Below are 22914 nucleotides of genomic sequence, written 5' to 3' on the forward strand. Positions count from 1 at the left end.
ATTTATGTCTTTATCATATTGAAATGTATGTATGCATGCAAGAGGGCAACAGTGAGAAATTTCCACTTTGGAATCTGCCTTTCTTGAATGTTTGATTTTGTGACCTCGATTCTGCAATTATATACTTATACTGCAATAGAACTGAAAATCTACAATCAGTTGGAAGGAATCACTGAGCTTACACACTGTATACAATACTTACGTTGTCTAAGTTCCTCGCAGTTTACTTCATTACCTACTATCTCTCTCATTCAGACAGAGAAGTACAATGAAAGAAATATGTACTCATTCTGCCTTTTGCTCTCTCATTAGGAAAAAAATTCTGTTTTAGCACTAAAGTATTCTGCACAACTATAAAGACTAAGGCATAGTTTATGTAGAAGACCAAACTTACAAACAATAAGGATGTATTGCACTGAATCTGCATTCAGAGCTGAAAATATGGCACATTATTGCTAAATTTCTCTTTTTTTCCACTCATTGTTTTGTCCTAAAAAAATCAGTATTTTGAAATGTGCAAGTCTTTAAACCTACATAAGCAAAATAGCTTCTATATTTAAACATTCTAAATAGCAATCTCTTTTAAATGAGGAATGCTCTAAACACCACAGTTAATTCTAGAACTGTGGAATGAAAAAATCTGATACTGACCAAGAAGGAGCCTGAAAATCTCATCTTTTTTGTTTGGTTGGTTTTGCTTTTTTGTGGGGATCTTAGTTTTGGTTTTGTTTGTGGGTTTTTCTTAATTAGTCTTGTGTATATTAATGGGAAAAAAAGTGAAGAGGATAGAGGGATATTAATTTCCAAATATATATATTTCTGTCCATTTTTGTTTTCCCATCCATTATTTAATACTGTAACTGCAAAACTGAAAGCTGACATTATCTCTGAAATACCATGTGCAAGAGTATACATGGAAATTCTTTCAACTGTTGACTGCAATACTTGTTCTCCACATGCTCAGAGCATAATCTGTCTGCCTGTTGTAGCTCAGATGCAAAAGAAAGAATGAAAATAATAATGAAAAAAACAACAGGATTGGTTTTAGACTCTAACCTGGAATGATCTAGCCTCTGGCCTGTCTCTCATTGCTTCCTCTGAAAGGGTCTTCAGGCTGGGGAGTGGCATGGCTGCTGCAGCATCTGATGCCACAGCCTCTTCTCTGACCTAAAGGGAAAATACCCCAGCATCAGTGGTTATTCTCCTTCAGACACCAGCGGGGATGAACTGTGTCCCCTTGAGCCCGTTGAGTGGACTTGCATTAATCACCGGACCTAACATCGATGAATAAAGTACGACTGATTGAATTTTCATTGCAAATAAATCTCTCATTCACAGTGCTAGGAGAGAATGATACCAAAAAAAACCCCAAAACAACAACAACAACAAAAAAACCAACTACCCTGCCCTGAAAAGAGAAAGGCCAAGAACATGGCACGATGTATGTATTACTGTAAAAACACAGCAGTTGCTGCATGACATTCACTTCCAAAGTTTGAAAGAAGTCAGTATGAAGATGGTGGTGGCACAAAGGAAATTTCCTATCAGCACAGTTTGCTGTAGGTGAAACACGCAGTTTAGGTTCTGTCACTTTCAATGAGCATTTTAGGAAATAGACTTGAAAAAGGTATCTGAAAATAAAGTTAACAACAGTTTTTGTGAATACAGACAGTAAAATAAAGAAGAGATTCCCATTTTGCTAGGAATTAAAGATGTAGTAAGGGAAATCGACACTCCAAGGTAATGAAAACATTTCTTTTGCTTGGCACTGCTGTAGATTAAAAGCAGTTATAAAACCATCTGCCATCAGAGCTACAGTTGAAAATATTCCTTTCTCCTAAATAATTAATATGTACAGCTTTGTTGGACCTTCAAATAGTCCTATACCAGGCTACACTTGTACAAGTCAGAGAGAAAACTTGAGATTATTATTAAATTTAAAATGAGCTTTAAAAAAATACCATGGAAGTTTCTGACCACAGATTATGACTTCCTGCATTTTCTTTTCCTATTTATAATGTTTCAGAGGTTAAAGTAGCAGACACAAAGCCAAATATTTTATGGCCACCAAGTATGTGATCTCTCATTATTCAGCAGAGGGTTAACCACAACAATCACAATTTTTTTGTATGTTGCATTAGTCTTGGCAACCAGAAATAGTGCTCAGCGAGGGAAGGAAAGTGAAATTTTGTCATAACTTCTACATTTATAACGAGTTGTGTGTATACTACAAACTTGCATTTTATTCCACTACAGTTTTTAAGATGGTAGAAGTTGAGGGAGGAAACTTCAACTCTAAGGAAAGGAAGTTGCTTTGCAACAACTTTTCTCCTCCCCTGAGGATAAACAGTTCTAAGGGTTTGGCATGTTTGGAACACAAATCAGAGGGAGCACTTCAAATTCTTACCTCATTCATGGTGGCCTCCACAGCTTTCACATGATTAATGATCAACTCTTCATCTCTATCATAAAAGAAACAAACAAAACAATGGAGTAACTTTATAGAACTGAAGCTCTTCCAATGTAGAAATTAATCTTCAGTTACTTTATGGTTTTGATGTCTTGTAAAATAATTGCTGATAAACTGTTAAGATTTTCTCTCTTTTTCATATCTCCAATGGAAATACTAAAAACAGTTCATATTGGTGCATTTGGTGCATTTCCATATAGAAGATGCTTCTGTTGAGAATAAGCAATTAAAATTAATGTAATTATATGCCTATCAATGAACAACTATCATGGCTTGGATATAGAGGTCATTAAAAGTCTCTAGCAGGATGGTATTATATTCTTGTATTGGAAAACACTGACAGATTCTGTTTATTTCATCTGCTTTGCTTATATGTTCCAAAGGGAGAAAAAACCCCTATTTGTTGTGAAGAGCTGCTAGAACAATGAAGGGAAAGTTGTCTTTGTTGATATTCAGTTGCTATACACAGAAAAAAAAAGCCATTTTTAAAGTCTCTTCACATGAAAAAAATCTTTTCTGGATATATGTGTGGCCACAAAGAAGAATGTCCAAAATAGATTGGGGTGATTTGGATGGAAAGGACAAGCTTTCTAGAACAAATCCTTCTGCAGGTGACAGCTGCTTTGATCAAATCCTACCAAATAAAATTTGTCATTTTCATTAGCTTGTTAAACATTTCATTGAGGATTATACAAATGGCATTATTTCCCTCGTGCATAAAGCCCTTAAAGCTTCTCAGATTTTGGTCTTCAGAGGTCAAATGAACCCACGTATGACTAAAGCTTTTTTAGATCCTAGCCATGGAACAACAATATTCATATTACATGCTTCATACTACGGTAAGTATTAGAAAACAAAGTCTGCAAAGTTGTTGGTTTTTTTTTTTAATCTGACCACATGGTGTAAGAATTGGTTAGTAATAAGCTCCTTCAAGTCATGGGGGCTCCTTTTGACTACCAGTCTTTTCAAAACCAGTGCCTGAGCCTTTCCTTCCACTCTACGTTGTGGTGTAAGTGGTATGGGGATTAGGTGTAAATCCAAAACTCCCTGAAATCAGCTGGAAGATCTGTCTTGTACCAAAGGAAAGGCTAGGTCCAAAATGGGTTTCAGTCCCTTTGGCAGCGAAGACTTGTCCCCTAGCTGATGATTCTGTACTTACTATAAATAAATTGTATCTGTCTATAACAAAATGGCATGGAAACACAGAGAACTAACAATCATTTCTTAAATAAACAGAACTTTAAGGATCTGCCAAAGAGATATCAGATCAGTAAAATCGTACAGGTGTTTTGTTTGCCAGATATTTCAGCACCCAGCATGTGGAGCACTATTATGGGATAACTGCATAAAATGTATGACCTACTATTTTGAACTAACACTTTTGTTTTTAGAAGACTATGTCTGAATTTCAAAAAAAAAGGAGACAGATGTACTTTACTCTTCTAACCTTACACTGTCCAGGGCTAAAATGCTGCTCATGGAAGTAGGAATTTAAATTTTTATACATTTCAAGCGATATCCCCCATGCCCCAGGGCTCACATTGCTCCCTGTTCCTGGATGGCACGTTCTGCCTCCTGGAGAGTCTCCTGCAGCCGCTGCCGGTACTGCTCTGTGTCTTTCAGGAGTCTATTGTGGTGATCCAGAACTTGGTCTCTTCTCCTCAGTTCCTCCGCTGCATTAGAGAGGCTCTGCCAGCAGAGAGCAGAGTTGCTATTTTAGCCCAAATAAACTTCACTTTATGCCACTAGCTACTGACCAACATGGAAGACAAATTTATTGTGAAGTAGATTTGGACCACTGCATACTACGGTTTTATGAATTTCCTAACAAAAGCATTAATGACTCATAATCCCCACAGTTTTTAGTATATTTGCCACGTATAAATAAGTTTTAGAAAACAAAATGATTGTAGGTAAAAAGCCCAAATCAAACCCTCACTGAAGACTTTTTCTTAAATTGTTAAAAATAAAACATCCATGGCTTAAGAAAAAAATTGAGTCTTTGAAGTGTTTTCTCAGTAGCTTAAAATTCTCAGAAGACTGAGTGGTGTGTGTATTTACTCCTGTTATTTTATTTATACAAGGACTGCACTATTTGGCTTATTTAACAGAAGGTAAAGCTCTGGTGACTGTTCCAGAAGAATAACATTACCATCAGAGGTACATTGGAGACTTGGCTTCTATCTTTGTTGGCACATGAGTGCAATTCCAGTGTATTACTCAGCTCCTGAATCCGTCGCTGGTGTTCTTGTAGAAGCAATTTTGCCTCATGCTCACGCTGCAAAGCATTATCTAACTCCTTATGTATATTGTCTTGGTTGATTCTCTGGAAAGAGAAAGAAGTTTGCCTGATTCTGTAATTATATTCAGTGCTTTCCCTACCACTAAGTGAGTTTCACTTGCAAACCCACCAAATTCCAAAACAAATGCGTGCTTAGGATTAGTATTGAGATTTTTTTAACATGAAGACAAATCACTGAACAGTAAAATGGCAGACCAGTTAATTACTGTGTTTTTCAAAAAGAACGTTCATGTAAAGTCTTGGCATTCATTATTCTTGTCAAAGTAGCACCCTAGGATGCACAACTTCAATATTTAGAAGGAAAAATACGCAGATCAGTGTTCAGAAACTTAGTGGATAGCTTATTAATCCTTGTAAACACCTTTGTCGACTGTTCTTCTCCTCCAAGAACTGTTCCAGACATAAGAAATAATTCTTCAAGGAAAGTTGTCATCTATATTTCAACTACAACCTAAAATGTGACAACTTTCATCTAACTGTCCCAAAACCACTAAGGGAATAAAACCTGTTAAGAACAAACCTGAAGATGATTAGAGATTTTTGAGTAAGAAAAAATCCATTTTACTAGCTAGGAACAGGAAGGACAATGGGTGAGACATTATTTAGCAGATATTATCTGCTTGGAAGTGTTTGGATTGGGACACACTGACAGGTTCTACCAACTAGGCTTCAGGTTAGGGAACCCACAGTGTTTCAGTAAGTCAATCAGCAACAGCAAAAGACTCAGGGGAATTTTGGGTATTTGTGCTACTGAGAATGTTGGAGAATGCTTTTTCTCCCCTGCCATAAAGTAACTTCTTCAGGGAAACAGACCCACTAAAATTGGTATTGTATTTATTATAACAACATCCATTACTATGTTATTCATCAACATCCATTCAGAGTTTAAACTGCTAAATTTATATTTCATGAACTTCTCATGAACAGTCTTATTGAATATGTTCATTCCAGCTGACTTTACTCTGTGGAAGTGAAATCTTCTTTTAGGATACATAAATCACATCAACATTTCCAACAAATGGGAGAACCCGGATTGCTGAAGGCCAAACTGTAATTTATACAGGATACCTCCTTCTACAAATCAAAAGGAAACTCCAGTGGAAAAAGGGTATTTCTAAATACATCTGTCTTCTAGTTTAGTGGCATTTACTGGACAAGTTTTCTGGAAAATTCTATTGAAAGTAAATCAATTTTATGCTTGTTTTCCAAAATAAAACAAATAAAAAATGTGTAGAAAGGAGAATCTCTTTTAAGCAAGAGAGTCTCCAAGTCAAATGTACTTACACACTGAAGTTCATTTAATTGCTCTTGCAGTCTGCAGGCTTCTTCAGCATCTTTCTGCATCTCACTGAAAGCCCATCCACATTCTGCAAGCTGCAGGTGCAGTGAGTGGGACTCTACCTCTGCTGCATGAAGCCTTCGTAAAAATCCAAATATTTCTTGCTGCAAGATTGCTATGTTTCTCTGTCAGCAAACAAAAACAAGTTGATGGGCTATAAAATCTGCTATTTTAGCAATAAAATAAATCATATTTAGGACCCAAGAAAGTGAAGACAAAACTATCATTTTTTCCTCTCTCTCTAAAAGACATACACAAAAGTCTGAACCTGTCACCTACCAAGGGTTACTGAAAATTCTGTTTACAAAGAATTACTATTTTCACCTAAAGTCTACTATAAAAGATTATGAGAGAAAGTGTTTGTCTTTTCATTTTGGTTAAAGGGAAGGTTATCTTTACTGAAAGAAAGGATGGTAAACATGAGAAAACAGAAAACAATAATAAAAAGCAACCTTAACATATCAAGCCACAGGCAAATTTGTTCTTATAAGCTAAAACAGATGTGATAGAACTTGGAAAAAAATATTTTACTTGGATACACTAACACTCCTCCAAAAATTCTTTGACAATAAACAAAAAGACCTATTCACACTCTAATGTGTGACAAATCTACTTCTGAGTGTCCATACAGTGGTACTTCATTGTCATGGACTCATAACCAGCCTGAAACAAAATAAATGGTGCTATCAAGGGAGCTTCACCATTGCTGTAAACCTTCTATTTTCCTGAAGGAGGACTGTAATCCGCTTACTGTGCTGGGCAGTCTGTCATACAATCCAGCTTCCAGGGCCTGGGCATTTACTCTCTGGAGCCCACGAGCCAGCCTCTGTATCAGGGAGTCCCTCTCCAGGTAAGGTCTATACCCACAAGCGTTCCGTTGAACTGTCTCCATCAGTACGCTCAGGTTGTCCATCAGTTTTGCGAAGCAGCTCCTGGCTGCACCGATAAGTGAGTGTCCAGAAAGCCAGGACTCTGCATCTTTAAGAAACAACAACACAAAGGAAACATCAAGCAGGTTATTAGTTCCCATTTCTTGTAATATACCATTCTTTTTCATTGATACAAGATGGAACCTGTAAATATTCTGAAACACAGAATACTGAATCTGAAACACTGTTCAAACTTTGCTTTTTGATTTTCAATTTATTGAAAACAGCATGATCAAAGAAGAAAATGCCTGAAACTAAATCTAAACAAATTTGGTTCAATGGCAACTTTTATACCAATTTAGTGTTTAGCCTTTTGGAAAATGCATCACCTTGTCTTTGTCCTGCTGTTTCCCTTTATTCACATAAATTATCCCTCTTCCAATATCCTTTTTTCTGTGACAAAAATGTGGGGACTCTAAAAGTAGAGTTTAATAAAGAACCAGGGATGGCAGCAATGCAGATGAACCAAGGGAGCCTGTATCAGTTATCACTGTAAATAAACTCCATAAACACTCTCCCAGCCTTCAGCTTCCATGGCTCTATATACTGAAAGGATAAAATATCATATCAGCTGTTAAAGAAAATTAATCTGTTCCAACAGTACAGAGATGTGATCATTCAGAGAATGCAGAAAAGAGTTATTATTTAATCCTGCAATGAAATTACTCCTTCAGGGAAACAGTCCCACTAAAATTTGTATTGACTAGCTCAGGATATAATCTCTAGTCAAAGGCGTCTATCATAAATATTCAGAAATACCTCTTCAGAGCTGCGATCCAGAACAGTTTAGATAAAATCATAAAAATGGAAATTATATAACCAACCTGACTTACTTATTTTGAAAATATATTTCTGCTACAACAATACACAGTTAAAATTACCTTGGTTGTTGAGAACATCCTGCAGTTCCGAGATGGAACTGATTATTGCAGTATAGAGGTTAGAGCTAGTCAACCAATGAAGTGCTTCCATACAGTCAACTCCTTCCTCTCCAAAACCTGTGGAAGTGAATTGCAGCTAGCAGGATAACTGAATCACTAAGATATGGCACACTGCTATCTCCAGCTCTTTCAGAAATTAACCAAAAATAAGCCTATAAACAACAAATTAGACAGAACAATTTAGACTGTTTTAAGCATGCTTCCACAATTACTTTTAAAAAAAAAAGTAGATGAATCTTCTAATTGGCAAAACATTTTTGATTCTATTTATCCTTTTAGAGGGAAGTATAAACTGGTCTGGCAACAGAAAGAGGCAAGTAGATATAACCTCAAAAGAAAATTTCAAAATCCTATGCTAATATTTTACCTGAATCAGAAAGCAATTTTTGTGGAAAATTGCAGGAATTTTGGTAGGAAATAGGTATTAGAAATTATTACCAAAAAAAGAGGAAATACTTTTTCAAAAGAAAAAAAAAGGTGACAGTTAATAATTTAGGAACATTGCAAGATATTTACCACAGAGAAGATGCTGCAGCGCCTGGTTATGAAATCCGTAACACAAATATCAAGGATATCAGATAGCGTTGAGTTCATGTGCATAATTGCAATTTTATTTGCAATGCTTAACATAAGAGTAGGCATTTGCTCTTAGAGTGAAATACTTCATGAAGAAACATAAAAAACATAAATCCATAAATAATATTTGTCAGAATGTCATTAAATATGTCTTTATGACCTAGCAATAACAATAATATTGCTCTTTGTTATTCCCTAAGCATGTAATTTGACATAACATTTTAAGAACATTTCACTTACGTGGCACAGGATGCCTGCCTCTGGATTCTCCCACACAAACTTGAATTCCAGTGCTTCCTCTGGAGCCATCCGTCCAGACAAAAAAGGTACAAGAATATCGGGCCAGAGCCCTCAGCCTGTTAGCAGCCAGAACTGCAATCACAGCTCTTCGGAACACATAAACCAGGTTCTTGGCTCTTCTCTGCCTCAGCCTGCCTTCGTCTTGGTTTCTTTCTACCACAGTAGGGAGAGCATAAAGGAGGCTGATGATCTTCTGGTTCAATAATTGGTGCTGGTTCATCTGTTCCTGGAGAATGTCTCTTTGGTAAGGCATAGTGCACAGTCGGCCATAGAGAGAGCACAGAGCCCCTGACAGCAGCGCACAGGCTGCAAGCAGGGGTGAGCACTCCTTGTGACCACTTGATAATGTATTTTTCATGGAATTGTTTTCCTGGGTCAGTTGTGCGCACATTTGTTCAAGGCCATACAGTTTTTGCCTGTTTTTCTGCTCCCTTTCTTCACATTCCTGCAACAGAAACAAACCAAACAAAAATGGAAGAAATATTAACTAGATGGTTTTTACCTAGATGAGAGCAAAAAGAAAATTCTTAGTTTTGCCATTCAAATGATTCATTAAAGGAATAAAAATTGTTAGTAATGATAGTGATAAAAGTATCTCTTCTAGTAAAAAATTACAGAATCAGATATATGACACCAAAGCAATGGTGGGAGGGAAGTTTACATGATCATCAACTGCAAATGGACTCCTGATTTCTGACTGCAATTCACCAATACTGTGACAGCTAACAGAAGGTCCAACACCACTTGTCTGCCCACAATACACTTTTAGGGGTTGACTTAACAATAGTAGTAACATTCTCCAATTTCAGAGAGAACACTGCTCTACCAAGCAGAAAACCAGTGTAAGGAAAAATGTAAGGAAGGCTGGAATATGAAACTACACAAATTAAAGCTTTCACCATGCAAAGACTTCCAGCCCTGAAATCTGCATCAAATACAGCATTATTCTGTGAAGTTGCAGTAACTCACAAATAAAAAGGCACATCTATTTCCTTTATTCACAATGCTTTTAATTGAAACAGGTGTGAAGGAAGGGGATAGTAAAGACAATAAATAGTTTTTGTGGAATAACATTTTGGATTGCAAATAACTCATCTAACAAGCACTGACAGTTTTACACTTTAAAACAACTTTTCACTGTAGTATCAGTAAAGCAGTGCCGCTTAACATTGTTGAAATCCACCACTGTTCTTAGGGTCAGTACATAAGTAACTACATTGATCCACAGGTAACACCACATTATTGTTACTCCATACAATCTCTGCACATGATGATGCTGAAAAAGTATCAGCTGCCCTCAGTAATTCTTAAAAAAAGGAAAATCGATCTTACAGCTTTAACATTCTCAGAAAAAAATACTATCATCTGTAGACGAAATAAGGCTTCTCAGTTGGGGCTGTAGACCAAATTCTCTTCAACAAATGCTTCAACAAAGTAAGTTATTTCTTATTTAAAGTGATGTTAATATTATCCTGCAAGGGGTTGGTTTGTTGTTTGTGGGGTTTTTAGTTTAAAAATACACTTTAATAATTCCCAAATGACCTTAAACTGCTAAGGGACTTAAACTACTAAAATAATCCATTAAATGTTACAAGAAAAAAAATTAGAAGTTCACAGCACCATACCTGTGCTCTGGCTTGAATTTCTGCAAGGCGATTTGAGTACTGCTCTTCAAGATATTGCTTTTCTTTCTGCCATAAATGTTCCTGTGCTTTAAACTGTTCAGACATTTTCTTAAAAGCATCCTCCTGGTTCTGCAGAAGGTTGTTCATAGTGTCAGTCTTTTGCTTGCAAGTATGTTCTAGGTGAGATATCTGTGTGACAAGAATTTAAGAAGAAATTATTATTTACGTTTTCACTTTAAGTTAAACACAGACTATTTCAGCATAAAACCTAAACTGTGATTTCTTTAATATTTTCATTAAAACTATGAAAAACCCTATCATAGTAGATTAATTACTTGGTTCTCAAAACAAAACTGAAATATATTTTGAAACAAGTATTTTATTTGGTTTTGGTTTTGCCATCCTTATACCACCTTGCAGATATTTGTCACCTTCTTTGCAGGAAACCTGAACCAGGCACTTAAAACACTTTTTTTAAAAACTTGTATTCAATTTCAGCGAATTCAGCAAGTTTTAGTAAATCAGTAATCCAAGTATATCCTTTAGAAGTTTGTGATGATTGCAAACAATAATTAAAAACGGCATTTTTTTGTTTTCTTTGGGGTTTTTTTTGGGTTTTGGTGGAGGTTTTTTTGGTTTTGGTTTGGTTTTTTTTGGGGTTTTGTTTTTTTGAAAAGCCAAGACATTCCAGATTATTACTAAGTTTTAAAACAATTTCAGGGGATTCTAACATAGAGAATGTTTTCTTTACAAATAGCTCATAAGTTTATGATGTGTTTTCAACAAGCATGAAAGGATTCACTCCTGTGGTTTAACACTGCACATCCCATGCAAACCAAATGGAGGAATGAACCAAGCCAACAATGATCTCCACATGCACGCACTTGCACTTTGTTACTAGAAAATATTAGCAAGACACTTCCAGATAGATCACACTGAACTGTAGGAAAAAAAGTTTTGTACAACACAGTCTAAAATCCCAGAAAAGATGCTAAGTACATGAGAAGAGCCCTACAGACCTCATGATCAGTCTCAATAAAAATGCTTAATTAAAAAGCAGGCACAAAAAGATACAAGCCCCACAAACACTGTCAACAATATTCACTCCCTTCCCTTCTCTTCCCTTTCCTCTTCTACTTCAAAAGAGAAATAAACCAGAAAACAAAGTGAAACCCTAAAGAGTGGCTTACCCACTCTTACCTTAGTCTCTGGAGCCAGCTGACTTATTTAAAAAGTGTGGTTTTTTTCCTAAAAACTCAAGGTTTTCTGGGAGGAGAGGTCATGTAACCTCACTTGAATTATTATCATGCAGAAAAGTACAGCTCCTCCTTCACACAAATGCTGACATGTTTTATAATAGGTATTTCTAAAAATGTCATAATCCAAAAGTTACAATTAAACAAAAAACCCCACACTGGCATTCTTTCAAATAGTAGATCTGAACCATAAATACATAATTTAAAAATGGTATTCCTGGAGAAAGCGTATTTTGCCAATGGATTATGGTAAAATAAAGACTTGCTTTATGACTGTAAATGACTACATTCTGTGAATTTCTTCATCAGTAAGATGAATTTATTGTCTTTTAATTAGGTCCCTGTGGCTAGGATCAGATACTCCTTTCAGAATGTCCTGCACAGAAGGTGGAGCTGAGAGATTCGATGCACACTCCAGTCACATCTAAAGGCCCACAGCAACAGCATCAAACTGAGCTGTGGACAAGCCAAAATAAACGGTGTTTATTTGTTAGTGTCCAAATCCTTTTGGGGGGATGAATATCAGTCCTTTTTAATGAGACTGCAGTGTGAACAAATGTCACTGAGCTCAGCAGAGGCAGCTGATGCTTGGGGACACTCACCCTCTCGTTAGCCTTGTGGAAGTTCAAGATCAGGGCTTCAACATTCTCAAGCAAGAGTGCACAAAGCTCTGTCCAAGGTAACTCTTCCAGGGGGACAGTTGTCTGTCTGGTAAGCACATGGGCATTTGCCATGCTCTGGTATAAGTTCAGGAGGATAGACATCTCCCTCTGAAACACAAAGGAAAATTAATTGCTGTATCTGGGCAATGTTAAAATCAAAAGAGATGCATCATATGTGTAGTAGCAGTGCTGCATGCAGCTGAAAACAAGCCCTCAAAGTTCATTCTCACAGATTTACAAAATTCCTCAGTTAATTTCTAATAATTGCAGCCATAATTGCATAATATTACAGCAAAGTAAGGAAATAGATTTCACAAAATTTATCAAATTAGACACAGTATGTATATAAAGTATGTGAATAAATCCCAGTCCTGTGGGGGCCACAATCATGACCTGGCACAGATAAAAATTTCCATGCTCTCAGTGGATGCAGTTCATTTACCCATGTTAATACTTTGAGGTGCATTCAAACTGTGCCCCAACACCTGCACAGCACACAGAAAACTGTCCAGTTGGCTTGGCAGCAAAACACACTCTAAATTATTTTAAAATTTTGTTTTGCGTGGATTATATATGATTAAATAGCCGCCCAAAATAGTCCTACAGCTCCACCAAACTCCACAAGCTGTGCCTCATTTATTTACAGTGATTTTAATCAGTGGTATAATAAATTGATTCAGGTTATAAATAAATTTTAGTAACAACGGCATGCAGTAGAAATTCAATTCTTCATACTTTTAGTACATACAAGTGCCTTAGATTACTTTGATTAAGTTAATAGAAATGTTATCTTAATGTTTCTCAAATGCCATGAAGATTGTATCAGTACAGTCAGAGATCAATATAAGATTATCAGACTACTGTGGAAAGAACATAGGGAGCACAGAATGGTATAAAATATGAAAAAATACTGTACAGGTCAGGAAAGCATGAAGGGAAAATTAAGGGAAGGAAATGCACTGATGTTTTTACACAGTTTAAGCATAAGTATAGCAAAGACCAACAGCGATATATTAAATGTTATCTGCTACAGTCTTCTGCTTTTTCATTTTGAGAAGCAAAATCAAAGCTGTCTCAATGGAGTAAACAGGATCACACACAGGCTTCCCAAACAAATACAAACAGCTTTGGGAAAAATGCAAAGCCATCCAAGGCAATAAATAAATACCTGATCTCATAAGGGAACCACTAATACAACTCTTCCAAAAATGAATATTTTTATCACTGCTCCAGACAGTCTTGTGGTTTGAAATCCTTTGAGTAAAACAATTAAAACAACCACCTCCATGAATATGACAGTGAGACAATCCTTTTTTTTAACCTTTCAGTAACATAACATTAATTTTGAGTCTACCATTAAATTCTGTTTCCATTACCAGAAATCTTGATCATGAATGGAATCTTGTCCTGAATTCTTGTCATGTATAATATATATTTTACTAAGGAATGCGAATAAGAAAGGAAAACTCCTACCACAGCAACAGCAAGCACTTTAAGTTTCTAGTATAATATTTAGAGCTTGTAATTGTGTTTTGTAGTTATAAGTAGCAATCATTAATGCCTGTAGTTAAGGCACACAGCTGCTTTTCTCTCTATATGTTCCTTTTGTGCCTGATGAAATTACTTTTTCAGGCTAAGTAGGCCAGCAAATATCTTTTAATACATTATTGCTTGCATGGAAGAAGCTGTTATTCTCCCAGAAAGAAAAGATAAGATCCTGATTTTACTTGTCTTCAGATCTGCCTGCGCAGTGGACAGCACTAAGACAAAGTGTGGAATAACTCCATCATCTGAACAAAAGACACCCACAAATCTGAAGACTCTCTGATGCAGGTCTCGGCTCCTGTCCACAGGGAACAGACATCATGCACCTTCCATGCTCAGAGCTCTGACAGAGAAAGAGGAGAATGTTCCAAGCCACCACCAAAAAAATTTTATATTACTAAGAGTAGAAACAAAACAGATGTTACCACACAATGACAGGAGAGATTTTCTAAACATGCTAAGAACTTTCCTTTGTCCATGCTGCTATGCAAAAAGATGGGAAAATTGTTATTCAAGGTGTAGCTGAGTAAAGACAGTAGAAAGGCCCAAAGTGGTCATATAAGAGGAGAAAGTTTTCAGAAAATAAGCCAGTGAAATACATCCAATGTGCCAAATCCAAGCAAAGCATGCAAAAAACAAAACAGCAACAAAAAATCCCCTCTGCTTTTCCATCTGAAAGCTTGAAATAATTTTCAAGGATTTTTTACAGTCAAATACTTGCACTAAAACTAAAAGAGTGTATGAAATAGAAATAAACATTTCTACAATGGTAGCTAATGAAACTTGACAAAAAAGTTGGGTAGAAAGACAGAACATTCTTCACGTGAAATGACAATCCGTATCTAAAAAATGCCTTAATTAGAAACACCAGTACATCCTACCCATACTTTAAAAAAACATTTTCAAATTAGCTTCTCCAAGGCATTCGTTACATTTATTCATGTATTAAATTTTTTAAAAGGTAGCATATTAACAAAAATGGTAAGAGTACAGCAGAGCTCTTCCACAGCTCAGCACAGCAAATGCAGCAAATCTTCAGCACAGTAAATATTTTGACAGTATGTTTTAAAAAACACCTAAACAATGTGTGCCACATTTTTTTCCTTACTATTGAGCCTTCATGCAGGCTGAAGTTGCCAGGAGGAGTCACTAACGTCCCAAGGGATTCTTCAGTTTCCTTTCTTTCCTCAACCTGGTCTTTCCATTGCACACCAGAGGACAAACGCTGTCTTCGTAAACTGGAAAGTTTCCACAAAAAGATATTTTAACCAAAATTACTTTTGGCAAATGCACTGTGTTCTTTTAAAGAATAATCAATGGATTTGGCAGATACCACTTTAGCACACCACATGGATTCTGAAACTGCTTGCCTTTCTTAATTGAATGAAGAACTTTATATTCCTTCTAAGAAAGATTTTTCAAGAGGTTATATTTTCAGCTACCAAGCCTCATGACATGCAATTCATAAGATTATCTGGATATGACCTCAAAGTTACATATAACAAACAGAATTCTTCATATTTTAATTAAAACAACAGCTGTCTTCAGAGAGACCATGTCACATCTTGCATCATCAATCCTGATTTCAAGTACAGTTCTTGCTCTTATGGTTTCCACATGCCTCATCTACTCTGGAGTGACTTTTAAAGCAGACTGCCCAGAATTTTAATCTGTTGTTTACTGTGTCAGTCAGGAAAACAGATATATCAAGTGCCTGGCATGACTAAACAGGCAGCTGATGAGGAAACTACAAGGCCAAACAATAGTATAAAGGAGACAGAAGCAGAGACAGGAATCCAAGGAAGAATTTAAAAAGATTGCCTGAGTATTTAGGCATAGTGTCAGTAAAACCAAAAGCTTGCTTAAAATTTATGTTTGCAGAGGATGACAAATGCTTTTCCAGCTCAAGTTTTAAGTATCTTACTAAAAAGCATCTCCATAACCATGAATCTTGTATGAGTTGCTCAGGCCACAAACTTTCTTTCTTGTAGGAAAAAACAGTTTCTTTCATTCTCCACTACTACTTGTGTAAGTCAACATAAACACCTGTGTATACAGAGCCATATAGTTCTAGGCTGAAAGAGAGGTCCTCCAAGTTCTGTTACCACAGACACAGGAGACTGTGCTGGGCAGAAAACATCCCAAGAGATTTCCTCTGCTCTCACACATTTCAATATTTTTTAACCATTTAGAGCATTCAACAGCCATTCAAAAGTTGAAAACAAAGATTACCTACTATAAATGATATACAACTTCTTGACAGGAATCTTAGAGATTCAACTGAGTCATATAAGTGGAAAATAATGTCTTCATAATAGAATATATAAGACAATATATAGAAAAGCCATCTTTTCTAGACCTGCTGGCTATGTTTTCATACACTCACCCCAACCACTACTGGAGGCTGGACCCTACCATAACTACGATTTTCAAAATTTTTCATTTGGCAAATTATCTGTAACAGGCTAGTTATTATCTGTACCATTCACAATACCTTTGGTTACTGATATGGGCCTGTTATTAATGGACTGCCAGGTTCTGAACTTTAGTTTGGTTTGGCACATTGCACTAGATTTTCTGCTGACTGGAAATTGCAGGGAATGTAAACTACAAGTTGTACTCAAGCTGTCTACTGCCACTTTACAACAGCTTTAAAAGGAAACTTACACTTTTTTTCCTCTCTCATGTGCATTTTCTGACTCTCTGAAATCTTTCCTTGATACCCCTGAAAAAGCTTCTCTCGTGCCGCGTTGCTCTTCATTCAAAGCACCTTCAAGTTCTTGAATTCTCAACTACCAAGTTATAAGGAAGCAGTTAAAGGAAGTTAGGAAAGACTACCATGGTCTTTACTGCTGTTTGCTGTTCTGTTCTGCACTTTAGAGCTGAATACATTCTATTAATTCTATACGGAATTAGAAAGCGTTGAACAATGTAAAAACGTATTAATACATAAAGTTCCAAAAAGAGAGAAATAGATATGCTGACCAAAAGCACATTTTGTTGTCCTTTCATGGAGTTTGGATTTTCCTCTTTTCAATTATTTGTATTACTGAAGTTTTCCAGAGGAATTCTATTTTTTTAAGCAGACTCGTAAAAGTGTGGAATTAACAGTAAACACTACACTTGCACTCAAAGCAAAGCGCATATGGAGCTTGTTCATGTACATAAACAAGGAAAAAAACCTTATCAGTTTTTCACCTATAAAAGATAAATCTCTAACTTCAAGGAATGCTACCCTCCAGTTCCTTTGTATGTTGTAGAAGTAGAGAAGGAATCAAGAAAACTGAATCATCACTACTTATTTAATCATCAAATCAGAAATCTAAGTGACTGTACTTAGAGAAGGTCCTAAGAAAATAATTGAGAAAGTGTCAATGCTTATTGGTGTTACTCAGAAAACAAGAAAATAAAATATTATATTCCTTCTTGTTTTCTCATATGGTTTTTCAAAAGTCCAGTGTGAAGGCTTTGTTAGTCAGTATGAGATCACTCAGCAATTATCTTACAGGTTTTTCGTACTTGTTTTTTAAAATAAACCCTAATTGCTTTAATGGATCAAACCCTGTGTGATACAGTTTAATAACACAAGAATTTAATATACAAGTATACATATTACATTTTTCCATGTATTCAAACTTCTCTGGTAACTGCAGATATAATAGCTTTGAAGCCAAAATGTACTCAGCTGAAATTTGAAACTGCAGTCTCAGGATTTATTAATATCTCACACCTAGAGAAGTTGGGTGTATGCACTGTATCTCCAAAATTATCTAAGTACCCATTCCAAAGATACAAGACAGAACATTTCAACAGTTTACCTATTGTGAAACATTTCCTTTCCCCTCACTGTTTCAATGCTACTTTGAATTCTCAAACATAAGAATGTGACATTTTATTTTAATATTTATTCTATTAACTTGATAGTCCCCTGAAAAAAGGAGATATTTTTCTATTACCTTTCACAGTTTTGACACTCATTGCAAAAAATCTATGTTTTTACTGGAGCAAGGAAGGCTTGGCATTTTTCAAAGACTGTACCTTTACAAGTTCATCTTCTGTTTCATTGTAAACTTCTACTAAATATTTAACTAAAAGTTTACCTGCATGATTTCTGTAGCAGATTTACATTGCATATGTGCTAATCTTGCTGCTGCAGCATCTTCCTCCAGTTTCTTTATTTTCACTGTCTCTGCCTAAAAGTACATTTTGAAAATATTAAGTCCAAATATTTAAGAAAGATGATAACATCATGCAAACACAACTTAATTTCTTCAGTTTATTAGGTCTCCATAAACCAACCTGTGGTATCTGAACTACTTGCACTTTAGAACTGTGAAAACTCATATCAATAAATAAGTAAAAGAAAACAATTACATATCCAGAATATTAAAATAAAAGTTTTTGTTTAGTTAAAAGAATTTATGTAGGATTATGTTCTTGCTGCATTTTTTATACTCACAGATACTTATCCCCATGTAAAGGCCTGGACATGGAATTTCAATTGAAAAAATGCTTCTAACAATAGCAGTAACTACAGAGGTGCTATAATAGAAATTCACATGCAATTTTAACTACACTGTTTCCTATCAACAAACTATTTTCACTTAGACTGATGACTGATTTGAAAAGAACAATATACTCCAAAAGGACTCCTGCCTTCAAGTGATGCAACAAAGATCAAGAAAAAGACATTAATATTAAAAGTCATTTGAGACACCGAAAGTTACACAGATACAAGTGAAGTCATTGATTCTGGACAAATAAAGCAAAGTAGCAAGTATGTGAGACTGAAGTTGACTCTACGCACTTCAGTTAGGGAAATACTAATTGAAAAATAAATAAATAAATAAATTTAAATACAAGCTGATGGCAATAAATTTAAACTCTCTATAATCTCACATATTCACAAAAGGAAATAACTGAGAAACAGAGATCTGTGGAAGGCCTATTAAAGAGAAAGTCATGGCACAGAGCCCACCAAATCTACACTACAACAGCATCAGCTAAATGGCTTAAGCTTTGCCTCCTCCCACAAAATCTATGGGCTTAACATGTTTAAATAATTTTTTTAAAAATTCACAAATCCTGCACAAATACTCCCTCTATGCCTCTATATTGCTAAGAGTACTCTCCCAGTGACATAAACCTCTTTCCATCTGCAGTTCAAACACCAGTCTCAGGTCAGGCTCACAGCATTCACCTCTGAATCCACCTTTCCTGTGAACTGATGCTCCATATTTTGTAAATCAAACACAAGGCATTCATAGCATAACTCAGAGGTTTCAAAAATGAAACTGCTCAGTTGTGCCAGTGCTTGCAGCAGCAGACAGAAAGCTTTACCTCCAGTTCTTTGATGAGATACTCCTGTCGTGTATTCTTGAAATCCAGACACTTGGCCTGGAGCTTCACAAACTTGCTGCAGGCATCGTGCTCTGCCTCCATATCCTTCAACTTCCTGGCAATGCTGTTCAGGGCAGCATTTGTCTCCTAAAGATAAATAGGTACATGAATAAATAAATACATCAAGAGGTACTTTTTCTAAGATAAAGTATTGCAGTAGAGAGCTCAATAGAGGAGGAGAGACCGCATCAGATGATGATGTTAGAATTTTAAAATCTCAGATGCCAGCACATGTCAACAGAAGTGTTTACCCAACAGCAAGCATGCTTTTAATTGACCACCAAGAAATCTCTGTTGGCCCAAAAATCACTGTGAACATGACCTTCTGTGATAACACTAAAATCAGAGTCAGATCTCCACAGGAAATCTTTCCCTAAAAGAGTACAGCTCTTCCAATCTCTTCTGTGTCCCAGCTCAGTGGCAATGCTAGAAACAAGGTGCATTTGGGGAAATTATGGAAAATGGGGACATGGGGACAAACGTTCATTTTTGTTGTGATTTTAATTGCTAAAACGTCAGATGTTTTGAGAGACAATTACTCCCACAGACCAAATAATTTCATTTTCTGCTTTTCTGAAAAGGATTTTCCTCTTTGTAGAAACTGAAGTACTTTAAAAACTTAAGAAATATGAAGCCCTCAGTAGAATAAAATAAGATGGTCCCCACTTCTATTTCTGCATACAGAAACTCAACTAATCTACAGGCTGGGAGAATTACTGACATTACTAGACTCTGCAGCTCTGTGAAGTCACTGCTACAAAACCCCATAGTCCATATGAATTTGGACCAAATTTAAGCTAATCCTCTAGCTTTGCATGTCCAGCAAGACAGGTTTCTTCCCTTCAGAATGCAAAATAAATAAGTAAGTAAATCAATAATCCAAAATTTACAATTTCTACGAATATATATACCTGGAAAGATTTAAAAATATTTATTTCTTCAAGTTTATCTTCCAGATATTAACAAAAGTGAACTGGGAAATATGAAATAATTAATACATATTTTGCTGTAAAATACCACAAAAAATTTAAAACATTTTATACTGGAAATGTAATTAACATCAGCAAACTAAAATTGTCATGCATATATGAAGCTTGTTAAACAAGTCAGTATGACCAACAGGATTTCAGAGTTCTGAAGAATTTCTGAACTTTTTGGAGGCGGTATGACTGTTTAATAGTATCCTCATAGCCACCTGAAAATATTTGCTCATGAAAGACATGGCTGGGGGTTTTTTGCTTTGTTTTGGTTAGTTGGTTTTCTACTGTGTGTAAACGACACAATCTCCCAAGTATTTTAAGGAAAAAACTGTTCAGGGATATGATCTCCTCTCTAACCACAAGGTGATGGTATTGCCCTTCGTATCGAATCCAACCCTCCTATCCCGGCCCAGGATATGCCCAACAGAGCTCACCACTGACACAAAGCAGAGGAACCTGACACAAAGCAGAAGACTACTTTTCCGGCGTGTTTCAGACACACATTTCAAATATTCTATGACTGCCATGCCTACTTCAGCATTTTCACAGCCAGAATTACAGTTTGTGCAGTTTTTCAAGCCAGGATTTGCCTACATGCTCAGAATCCCACTTCTCTGCATGTCTTAAGACCACAATTAAATCTCCTTAGCTTTCATTTTATAACTCAGAATAACTAAAGGAGATTTAAACCAGGCCTGTAACTACTCAACATAAAAGACAGCAACACATTCAAACTCATAATTTATAAACACAGATACTTCTGATGTTTATCTGACAAGTTTAAATGAACTAAGCTTTCAAGCAACAATTAATGCAGCCAAGTCCAGATGTAGCATTTTTTTATTTCCCAGAATTTTATAACTATACATAACATAACTGTAGGGTGGTGGGCAGGGGAACAGCTACAAAAGCAAAGGAGAAAAGTTGAACATTTTTACTGCTGAAGGCAGGTTAGGGTTTGGCACCTAGCAGTGAATCACATTTTCCTTTCAGAGAGTTTTGAAAGTTCTGAAAGACTTCTGAATTCAGCAACGTCAAGATTCTGAAACCCTACATCTCACACTGACCTGTTTAACGAGCTACATGTATTCATGGCAATCTTAGTCTACTCATGTTAATTACATTTCAATTTTGTAGCTTTAATACACTAACCAACAAAGCCCCTACAACCACTGGCAGAGAACGCTGCCAGGGAACTGACAGAGAACACAATGTCCCGAGCCATATGCTGCTTCTTTTGTCCTTTTTCAAGGACAAACATCACTTGACAGAGCATAGCATACTTTTTCAACTTTGATCTTTTGATGCAGCATTAAACTCTCTGAAGGTAGCTTCTATAAAACACTGGACACAACAGAAGGCAATACTCTTCCAGAGCCTCCTCAAACTAACTCATCCACTTACTGTTAGCCAGAACTCAGAGCTTACTCTGCTCCACCTGGCAACTTAAGAAGAAAACCTATCTTGTTCACAGCCTATATCCTGCCCTACCTGTGTAAGAATCAGCTTTGAATGAAAACTGACTTGTGTTTCTGCTTGTCTTGAAAAGAACCTTAGGTCCTGTCCACAAGCTCCTCTGTTTTCACTACCACTGTGTACTGATAACTTGGGTTATGTGTTTACCATGACAAACAGCCACAACGCATTCCATCAAAGCCCCAAACCAGCATTACACACTAAGTGTAACTTCATAAAGCTGTAATCTTCAGAAGTATTCTGCAGTATTTAGCTATTTGGATATTTTTTTTCCCCTTAAACCAGAAAAACCTCAACCCACCCCACACTTTGCACCAAAAAACTTTCGGCCAACATCTAATGAAACTTTCCATCTATTAATACACCATACCTTACAAGCCCTTTCTCTTTCAGCTTTTTCTTTAATAAGGAATTCCATTCTACTGAGGTATTCTCTGAGGATGTTATCTCTATCGACTGCAAATCTTTCCTGTTCCTCTTTCCACTGCCACTGAGAACTTTGAATCATTTCCGCAGTCTCTGCTTCTTTCTGCTGGTATTTGTCATTGAGTACTGTTGTTTACCAAAAAAAAAAAAGGGGGGGGGGGGAAGAGAAAAAGACAAATAGCACTGCAAATAAGCATGCTCAGAAAAAAAAGAGAAAAAAGGTATAATGAATACAAATTCACAACACAAAATCTGTGTATTGTGATATCCTATAAAACACTGGAGCATTAACACTTCCATTATCACTACAGAGAAACAATCACATTTTGTATTTCTGTAGCATCTTTCACATAAGGACACAGAAATGCTTTGGAAATTTTTACAAATTAAAGCTCTTCTCCCTTTGGAAAGGAATAAAAATTCAACTTTTTCATGTGAGGCCTCTATAGCATGGGAAACTTAATTGTGTTTTTCTGCAACACTTGGCTAGCTTATTTCCAAATGTCTATGTGAAACTTTAGTCTGTATCAATTAATTTCAAGCTCAGTTTAAGTAACAGCAAATACAGATACCTGCTACATGAAAAAGACTGGGGGAAAACCTAAGGCAGGTTGGGCTAATGAGCAAAGGCTTGGCTTTTCTGGGGAAATTTACTCCTGCTGAAGAGATTTGAATCTTCAGCCCAGA

General features: G+C 36.2%; 1 protein-coding gene across 1 annotated transcript; it reads right to left on the reverse strand.

The window, feature by feature from the left end:
* Positions 1-1044: 1044 nt before the first annotated feature.
* Positions 1045-22309, reverse strand: LOC132087068 (coiled-coil domain-containing protein 171-like). The gene is made up of 15 exons (XM_059493096.1): positions 22172-22309; positions 19286-19432; positions 18046-18138; positions 16613-16737; positions 15054-15183; positions 12341-12508; positions 10483-10671; positions 8798-9302; positions 7922-8038; positions 6863-7089; positions 6057-6236; positions 4623-4796; positions 4011-4159; positions 2408-2462; positions 1045-1167 (listed from the first exon to the last, which is right to left on the reverse strand). The coding sequence occupies exons 1-15, from the start codon at positions 22307-22309 to the stop codon at positions 1045-1047; spliced, it is 2520 nt and encodes an 839-aa protein (XP_059349079.1).
* Between the last annotated feature and the right edge of the window lie 605 nt (positions 22310-22914).

The sequence above is a fragment of the Ammospiza nelsoni genome, chromosome Z (assembly GCF_027579445.1).
Source record: "Ammospiza nelsoni isolate bAmmNel1 chromosome Z, bAmmNel1.pri, whole genome shotgun sequence".
In the NCBI taxonomy this organism is placed as follows: Eukaryota; Metazoa; Chordata; class Aves; order Passeriformes; family Passerellidae; genus Ammospiza; species Ammospiza nelsoni.

Excerpts from the sequence above, each read along its gene's own strand:
- LOC132087068 (XM_059493096.1), bottom strand. The coding sequence starts at position 22,309 with ATGATTCAAAGTTCTCAGTGGCAGTGGAAAGAGGAACAGGAAAGATTT. Across the intron at positions 8,039-8,797 it reads AGGCAGGCATCCTGTGCCAC|GTTTTGGAGAGGAAGGAGTT; the intron begins GTAAGTGAAATG and ends TCACTTCCACAG. Across the intron at positions 6,237-6,862 it reads ATGACAGACTGCCCAGCACA|AGAAACATAGCAATCTTGCA; the intron begins GTAAGCGGATTA and ends GTTTGCTGACAG.